This window comes from Carassius carassius, chromosome 3 (assembly GCF_963082965.1).
Source record: "Carassius carassius chromosome 3, fCarCar2.1, whole genome shotgun sequence".
Taxonomy (NCBI): domain Eukaryota; kingdom Metazoa; phylum Chordata; class Actinopteri; order Cypriniformes; family Cyprinidae; genus Carassius; species Carassius carassius.
Window position 1 is genome coordinate 32184026 of NC_081757.1, and position 9712 is coordinate 32193737.

At 34.7% G+C, this 9712-nt stretch overlaps 1 protein-coding gene across 1 annotated transcript; it reads left to right on the forward strand.

Moving 5' to 3' along the window:
- Positions 1–3450: 3450 nt before the first annotated feature.
- Positions 3451–7896, forward strand: rpl34 (ribosomal protein L34). The gene is made up of 5 exons (XM_059536092.1): positions 3451–3507; positions 3988–4058; positions 4186–4285; positions 4784–4887; positions 7773–7896. The coding sequence occupies exons 2-5, from the start codon at positions 3994–3996 to the stop codon at positions 7855–7857; spliced, it is 354 nt and encodes a 117-aa protein (XP_059392075.1). The 5' UTR covers positions 3451–3507; positions 3988–3993; the 3' UTR covers positions 7858–7896.
- The last annotated feature ends 1816 nt before the right edge of the window (positions 7897–9712 follow it).

Consider the following 9712-nt stretch of genomic DNA (forward strand, 5'->3'; position numbering starts at 1 on the left):
ACAAAGCTTAAACTATATTTAATTTATACAGTGATTTTTATTACAGTGTTATTTTACATTTAGGCTTAATTATTAATTTCTGTACCTGAATATACTGTTAGACTTTCAAATAACTTTATTTAGTGTTCATCTCTGCTTGTAATTTGCAGATTCTACCCGGCCTAAAAATCCTTGGCATCCATCTAAAAAGCACCATGACCAGAAGCACATTAAAACACGGATAAATCAACTATCAACTTACAGTGTAAGGCTCATCGCTTTCAGTTGTAAATTGCACTCATGCCTGTTGCGCATCCCCATGTGATCGTCAAGAAGGACAAGGAGGGCGGGAGAAAGACTCTCCCCAATATAGTATGTGTGTATGTGTTTGTTCATTCTGTTGTGATAATGAAGTCACTTTAAATAATTTCAGCAATTCTATTTTTGTTTCTCAAAAGACCTATATTTTTTCTTCTAAATTGTATGCAGGAGGACAGCTGCAGTGACATCACTCAGCACATCATAAAAATACTGGTTGTCCATGGTGCTGATGGAGAAGATCCGATCAATGTATCCATCCTTCTTGAAGGGAAGGAAATGCTGCCAGGATGCGGCAATACTGCAAAGGCATGCATGCTGCTTATGGGCCTGATTTAACTGAATGCACCTTTGTCAAGAGATGACTGAATGTCCATTTTTGGAGGAAGAACATTTTTTGATGACTGAAAAATAAAACTGTTAAATTGTATTTTATTTGTGTGATTTGTGAAAAATATGGAGAAAATTATTTATGTTCATGATTATTTATAAAAAAGAAATTAGCAATGTTTACATAATTATATATAGTAAATGAAAATCTCAACAAAAAAACTTAAATAAAATCTACTTATTTTACTTAATAAATGGTAAGATTTACTTAATAATTTCATAAAAGCAAGCTTCCTAATTATAAAACAAGAAATAAACTTTACTTAATTTCTTTAAATAAATATAGCTTCTAAATTAAATGTAAATAGGTAATTTTTACTTAATTTCTTCATGAGCGTTACGTTCAATACTAAGTAGATTTTACTTGATAATGACACGTGAGTTGTACATGATATTATAGCAGTAAAATTTACTTAAAATATACTTGTGCAAATTGTTACGAGGATTTTATTAAGTAAATCTTACAAGTAGTTTTTTTCAGTGCATCTATTCCCAGACGAGAGTTTCATTTTCTTTTTAGACTTTCATAAGGCCTTCGACACTGTTGAACATCATTTCATATATTCAGCCCTAAACAAATTTGGTTTTGGTGATTTCTTTATTAATTCCGTTAAAACTTTATACTCTAATGCAAATTGTTCAATCAAACTGCGTAATGGCACCTCACCCAGATTTAATCTCAGTCGTGGTATCAGACAGGGATGCCCTATTTCCCCATATTTATTTTTACTTTGTTCACAACTTCTTGCCGACCATATTAAACAGAGCCCTTTAAGAGGTATCACTGCTGCTGGCAGTGAAATAATTATTAGTCAATTAGCTGACGATACCACACTTTTTTTAAAAGATGCAGGAGAAATACCTTTAGCCCTCAAGATTATTCATACATTTTCAAAAGCTTCAGGGCTTTACCTGAATTTAAATAAGTGTGAATTAATGTCTCTTAAAACCAGTAATCTTCTCTCAATTTGTAATATCCCCATTAAAGATGAAATTACATATTTAGGTATTAAGATTATAAAGAATGAAGAGGAACGATGTAAACTTAATTTTTCACCAGTCATTGACAAAACAAAAAAAAAATTAAATCAGTGGTTAATGAGAGACCTATCCTTGAGGGGGAGAGTGCTGATCACAAAGGCAGAGGGCATCTCGAGACTTACATATGCAGCGCTCTCCTTAGCAGTTAATGATAACACTTGTAAAACTATTGATAAAATGCTGTTTAACTTCTTATGGAAAAATAAAACCCATTATATAAAAAAATCTGTGGTTATGAACTCAACTGAAAATGGAGGCCTGAACTTCTTAGATTTTACCACCCTTAATCATACCTTCAAAGTTAACTGGATTAAGCAATTTCTTAAAAAACCAACTTCTATCTGGAATATTATACCACACTTTATCTTTTCACAAGTTGGTGGTCTCCAATTTCTTTTGCTTTGTGACTACAGTATTACCAAGCTTCCTTTAAAACTTTCTAACTTTCATAAACAAATGCTTCTTTCCTGGAATTTAATCTATAAACACAATTTCTCTCCAAACAGATGTTTTATCTGGAACAATAAGCATATTCTGTATAAATCTAAATCTTTATTCCTTATGAATTGGTTTTATAATGATATTGTTTTTGTTAGACAACTGTATAACAATGAAGGTCTTATGTTGACCTACTCTGAATTCCTTTCTAAATATAATATTCCAGTTACTCCTAAGGACTTTGCTGTGGTTATGGATGCTGTTCCTTCTGGTTTAAACATGCTTCTTAAAAACACCTGTCCTCTGCTCCCTCCATACTCGTTTGATCCTGCTGATACTGAAGTAGGCCGTATCTGTTTCTCTCTTTCCTGTATGAAAAATAATAATCGTTGTGTACGGGCTTTGCTCCAAAGGGATATTGTCTCCAGACCAGCTATTATATCATTTTGGAATGGTTATGCTGATAATCTGTTATGGAATAATATCTGGAAACTTCCTCACAAATATTTAATCACAAACAAAATCAAAGAAATTTCACTCTTCACTTTCAGCTGTGCTTTAAAAATGTTTTATTTGTTTTTTTCGCTTATGACAAATCCTTTCATAAGGAATATTACTTAATTAATCTGCTGCTTCTGTTAGCGAAATTTAGTATTCATAAAAGTAAATTTGGAGGAAACAAGCCTTTATTTTTCATTTTAAGAGCAGAAATTTTACAATACCTAAACACAATATTGGGTTTGAAAAATAAGAAAGCTACAAAGTGTGTCTCAATCTGTAAACACTTTAAAATTTTTAGTTAACTTGTAAATTTGTCGCTGTTTATGTATGTTTTTTATGTTTGTTTATCTGCTTTACTCGTTGTACCCCCCTGACTGTAACTGTAATTCTTAAAACAATAAAAAAAATTAAAAAAAAATAGGCAAAAAAAAAAAAAAAAATAGGCAAAAAAAAAAAAAAAAACAATTTCTAAGGAATATTAATACTTTTCTAAGCCTAATTAAATAACTGGGGACAGAGTTATTTTTAATTCCATGTAGATCACAAACTACTGAAATCGGCTCATAAATGTAAATGTTATAGCGGGTTTTCTTGTGTATTGCGGTGTATTGCCTGGTTTTAGTCATTTGTGTTTACTATTAGTAAATCAACATTATAATAATTACAAAATATACTATTTTATAGAATATTTTATTTATTTATTATATTTTCTGGCAACAGCAAAGTACTATATAACGCCTTGTATTTTGCCCTATGCAAACGTATTATTTCCGTTGCGGGCAGATTTTGAACTTTCACCCGGTATCTACTCCTTCCTCTTCCGTCTACAGTGATAGCAAGGTATGGTGGATTGTCTTTGCGCTTAAAATGTGATTGAACTATCTATTGTCATCTACCGTTTTTGAAGATCAAATATATTATATTAAGAAATCTACGTGTAGCTCGTATTCTATCAGAGAATATCCTTGCCATATTGAGTCGATTAATGTAATTTTTTTTTACATCTTGAGTTGACGCTTTGAAGCTGTCGTTAAAATTCCTTACAAACGCGAATCTATCAGACTACGATTTTACAGATATTGCAACAGAGCGAAAGTGTAACGCTGTAATATTAGATGATTTGGTTAAAACGTGTATTTAACAGATGTTTGGACATCTGAAAAAAAAAATATATATATATATATAAACAGTTGTTTGTACATTTGCAACTTATAAGCTAAATGGTGCTTATCCTGCTAACGTATCGTTACTTAGCCTGAACTCCACACAGGCTTTGATCTATTTTGAACAGATATAATTAAGGAAAGTGTGATTTGTCAGGTCAAGATGGTGCAGCGCCTGACTTACCGACGTAGGCTTTCCTACAACACTGCTTCAAACAAGACCAGACTGTGAGTGTATTTCCTACGTTGATGCAAATATATCTGAAAGTACCGACTGTTTTTTTATTTTCTTTGCAATATAGTGTGTTTAATGTAGACTTCAAAAGCTGTACTTAACGACTGCATTGTAACTTAGGTCCCGTACGCCAGGTAACCGCATTGTGTACCTGTATACCAAGAAGACTGGCAAGGCACCCAAGTCAGCATGCGGAATCTGTCCCGGTAGACTGCGTGGTGTAAGTGGTGCACTATACAGTTATTTCCTGTCTGCTTAGACTATACGGTTGGCTTAAGTACGCTGATAGGAATGATGTTCTAGGGTAGAAGCCAATATATCTGGTGGAATCTAGAATAGGAGCTTTGTTTGTTTCTTGGCGTCTGTTTATTGTATACAGCTTTGTTGTAACGTAAATAGTATTATCATGAGATTAAAAAATATTTCGTAAAGGAATTTTTATCATCTCTTGAATCTTTAAATAGTATTTCTAAGTCCTTATGACACTTAGTGGCATAGTATATCAGTGTTAAAGATAAGTTCAGGAATGTGTCTTTTGGGGTAGTTTATATATAATATTAGGGAGATCAAGTAAAATAAGATTTACAAAAGCGTAGCAGATGTTAACATCCATTGAAAGTCTTAGTAGCTACGTTAGCTTGTGTTACAGAATAGTTTTGATTTACATAAAATTAGACCTAAATTAACTCATGATTTCAAATGTTTTTTTCCTCAATAGATCCGTGCTGTGAGACCCCAGGTTCTTATGAGACTCTCAAAAACCAAGAAGCATGTCAGCCGAGCTTATGGTGGTTCCATGTGTGCCAAGTGTGTACGAGACAGGTAAATAACTGAAACCATTGCATTAGCCTGTATGTATATAATTAGATTAATGGGTTCATCCAAAAATGTTTCAATATGTAAAGTATATTTTTAGATTGCACATTTGAACACAGTAAAGCTGAGCAACATCCTGAATAGAGAACACTTGAGTCCAACAGAATAAAGTATAAAACCAAATAATGAAAACCCACTTATAATGCCTAGTAGTTAGGGGTGTGTGAAATATATTGTCTACACTAATATTGTAATTGTTGTTTAAATGAACCAAACACACCCAGAGAATGCATGCATATGAGATGCAGCTTAGACTACGGCATGTACACATTTAGCGTTTACACTTTCACTACGTGATAGTCTATTAAAATACATTTAGAATTCCCCTAAAATTCAAGGTAAGGGGGCAAATTTGCCCCATATGAATTTTGTCTTCTATATCATTTAATTTAGTTAATATCACACAAAATGTAGCCTACAGTTTTTTTTATACAAATATCTGCAAAGATTGAAAATGTGATATTTATTTTAGAGAGCATGAATTTAATGATAATTTATGATTTAACAGTTCTTGTTTTTGCTTTATTTTTGCCCTATTATGTGGTGCTGTTTGAGTTTTTTGATTGAATCTAAGAATTTGATACAAAAGGTGATGCATACATTTAATCAGGTTAGAGAACAATTGGCCTTAAAACCCTATAAAAAGTCAAATTCAATTTAAACGGGAAAATTTCATTTGTTACTCATGCAAACTAAACACAGCACAGAATATGACAAATATCAAAAGCTTTGGGAGTCAGTGGTCCATAGCAGGACCAAACCTGCCAAAGTACCAGCATAATAACTTGCCAAAAAAGTTGTCTATTTACCTTTATCAACAAAATTGATTATTATTTTATTATTACAAACCCCTACTGGGAGTTAAAGGGTTAGTTCACCCAAAAAGGAAAATTATGTCATTAATGACTCAAGACCTCCATTCATCTTCGGAGCACAGTTTAAGATATTTTAGATTTAGTCAGAGAGCTTTCTGTCCCTCCATTGAAAGTGTGCTTACGGTATACTGGCCATGTCCAGAAAGGTAAGAAAAACATCTTCAAAGTAGTCCATGTGACATCAGAGGGTCCGATATAATTTTGTGAAGCATTGAATATACCTTTTGGTCCAAAAATAGCAATAACTACTACTTTATTCAGCATTGTCTTCCCTTCCGGGTCTGTTGTGAATGCGTTCACTGCAGTGTAGTGATATCCGGTTCGCGAACGAATCACTTGATGTAACCGGTTCTTCTTGAACCAGTTCACCAAATCGAACTGAATCGTTTGAAACATTTCCGGTTCAGACGCGCTATGTGTCAGTCTGCTTCATGCTGAATCACGCATGCGCAGTATCATCAGCTCTCTGGTTCTCGAATCGGACGCGTCCGACAGAAACGGTTCTTGACTCAATCGTTCGTTATCTGGCTCAGCTCTGTGTTCATCTTCAGTTCTCTCTTCACAGCAGTTCAGTCAGTGTACTGATTGAGTAAATTAATTACTCCGGGATATTGGTTTATTTTAACTCTGAGGGAGTGTCAGCCACGTTAAAAAAGTTAACAGACGCGAAATGTTTCAAGCGATAATAACGATGTTATTACCTTTCTGGACATGGACAGTATACCGTACACACACTTTAAATGGAGGTACAGAAAGCTCTCAGACTAAATCTAAAATATCTTAAACTGTGCTCCGAAGATGAATGGAGGTCTTACGGGTTTGGAACGACATGAGGGTGAGTCATTAATGACATAATTTTCCTTTTTGGGTGAACTAACCCTTAAAGATAAAGATGATCATACAGAGTACATCAACCTTCTTCCAAACCACACAGGAGATGTCTTAAAGTTTTGTACTGGTTTCTCTTTTCCATACGATTAAAATTGGTATCTATAATCGGTCTCTATTTTTACATGGATGATTTTCATAGTCGTAATTTACTGGATCCATGCAGGGGGTTAACATTTCACTGGACTGGAGGATTGTTACTAGAGTTGTGACGGTGAGGAAATTTTCCCACTGATTCATCGACGTGTGATAACAGTATCACTGTGGGGACGTGGACGATTAACTGTTTTTGTTTTGATAAATATATAAATAGCAGTTTATACATCTGGTTTGATGCTTTTGGATTTAATTGGCTAATTTGGCTTTGTACTGTACTTTGCAAAAATGTTGAATAGTCAAATTACCGTAATTCCTCGAATAAAAACCGGTAGTCAAATAAACGCCGGGCCTCTTATAGTGGCTGAGGGCGTGGTCAACATGAACAAATAAAGGCTGGGGGAAAACTTGTGCAGCAGAGCCAGATAATGGACGTAACACGCCCACTGCCGGAGCGTTTTTCGTTCTCGAGTCAAGAACCGGTTGCATCGGTTTTCGGATCACCAGTACACTGAACCGAGAACAGTTTCTGTCGAACGCTCGAACGCGTCCGATTCGAGAACCGAGGAGCTGATGATACTGCACATGATTCTGAACCGAACTGATTCTGTGCTATTGTTATGATCTCTGTCCACTGGAACGCTTTCGCTATTAATTTAAAATGGGTTATTTTAAACAATTACTTATCAAACAGATGGAATTAGAAATAAAGGCCTGCCTCTAATAAAGGCTGCTTCAAATAAAAGCCTATTACCTTCTGCAGTTTAGGTAAATAAAGTCCCCGGCTTTTATTTGAGGAATTACGGTATTTTATGGAAAGGAATGACCAGTACAGTTCTCCTTTGAGTTTAGTAGAATAAGTGATAATGAAACAAAACTAATGACATGTTTTTCATAAATTGGTGAACTATTGATTTAGGAATGCTGTAATTAAACTGTTTAAATGCTTTTTGTATCTGCTTCACTTTTCAGGATCAAACGAGCTTTCCTCATTGAGGAGCAGAAGATTGTGGTCAAAGTACTGAAGGCACAGGCACAAAGCCAGAAGTCGAAGTAAAATTTGATGTGTACTGTTCAATAAAAGAATTGGAAAGCACTGTTTTGTGTTTTTATTTGCCTGTCAAGATGAATGACCTCCTCATCCGTGCACTAACCCCCCAAACCCCACCCCCAAATCTTTCTTGTCGGCTATTGGCTGGAACAGTTTATGTTTTGTGGTGCGGGTGAGCCCAGTTTGTTTTTCTTGTTGTTTGTGGAGCCTGTGGTGTCTAGAGAGAGCCCGTTTTTTTTTACAGTGTGTTCAGGGGACAAGCAGCTAGCGGATAGTGAGATGTTTGCTGGATGTGACAAAAAATGTTTTGGCCTAAAAAATGTGTGACATCACTTAGAGCACCTTTAAATATTTCTGTGATAATAGTAAACAAGCTATTTATTTTTTTTACAAATAATCCTGAGCTGAAGAAAACCGTTATCCTTTTTAATAGTTGTCCATAGTTGACCTTCAGTAATGAGACAAACTATATCATCAAAATCCAATGTATTGAAATGACAAAAGGGCAGATTAAAACAATGACAGCAAGCATCCTGGAGTTCTCGAACATACACTGTGTGCTCTACAGGCAGGACTACTTGTGCAAACTTAACATACTATGTAAAAAGGAAAAAAATGGACTAAACTCTGCTGAATAAATTTACAGAGGGGGCCTCATATAAAGTAATAATATAACACAAGCTAACTATGATTTCTTTCTTTTTTTTTTCAATTGAGCTGAAGAAAACCGTTGTAATAGGCATTCAGTAATGAGACAAACTCTTTAATGTCCAATGTACTGAAATTATATGAGGGCAAATTAAAACCATGACAAGTAGTCTGTAGACCTTGTACATACACAGTGCTCTACATGCAGGGCAGCTTGTGCAAACTAAACATACTATATAAAAAGAGACAATTAGATTAAACTGCTGAATAAATTTACAGAAGGTCCTGGCATCTATCAGTTCAAATAGGCAGTGGAAGGGCACAGGCCCGCTCACTCTGATGAAAGGCTCCCAGTTTATTATACAAATATAAAATGTTTAAATAATTATTGTTTAATCTAGTTTAACACAATCAGAGAACTATTATAAAATCTCAAATAGCAAGAATAAATCAAATGTGTTTTTGCATAATTCTTGAGTTTGACAGCAGTGTTTGCGAGTTGTTATCCAAGGGTGCATTTCCCAAAAGCATCGTTAGCCAACAATGGCCGCAAGTTCCGTCGTTACCAACGTAGTTCAACGATTATGTGTTTCCCGAGACCATAGTTCAAACGAACATTCGCAAACTGCATCGCAAACTTGTGTCGTTGGAACGACAGCTCTTCTTCACCTGTGGTTAGAAGCATAGTTCGTTGTTAGTTTTGCTGTGTCGACGTCGTTGATTGCGCCGCACCTGGGCTGTGTTCTATTCAGAGTTATCGACCCTATGCCCTATTCCTTTAGAAGATTTCACCATCCACTTTGAATGATTTAAAAGACTTAAAGTTGTGGTTAAAGTTTATTACCTAATTCGCCTTTTTTAATGTTTATTACAAATGTAGTTTAAAACTATATAGCAACGTGGCCCTCGCAATTATTCTCCCTTCGAAGTGCCCTCTGAAAGCATTAATCATGCCGATTGGTACGCAGCCATCGAAACGGTCTACAAAGAAACGGTGAGTTTGTCGAGTGAGTTATCTTTGCAAAAACATTCCAAAAGACACATTTGTCATATAATAATATTGGTATAACAGTGTGTTAGAGGTTTTCACTTACATTAAATGTTAACACTCAAGTCAAAGTATTTTTATGGTAAATGCATGTACCAAAATAAAGTAACAATATATAAATAAGTGAGTGATTTTGTTGTTTTTACAGAATTATAAAATAGAATA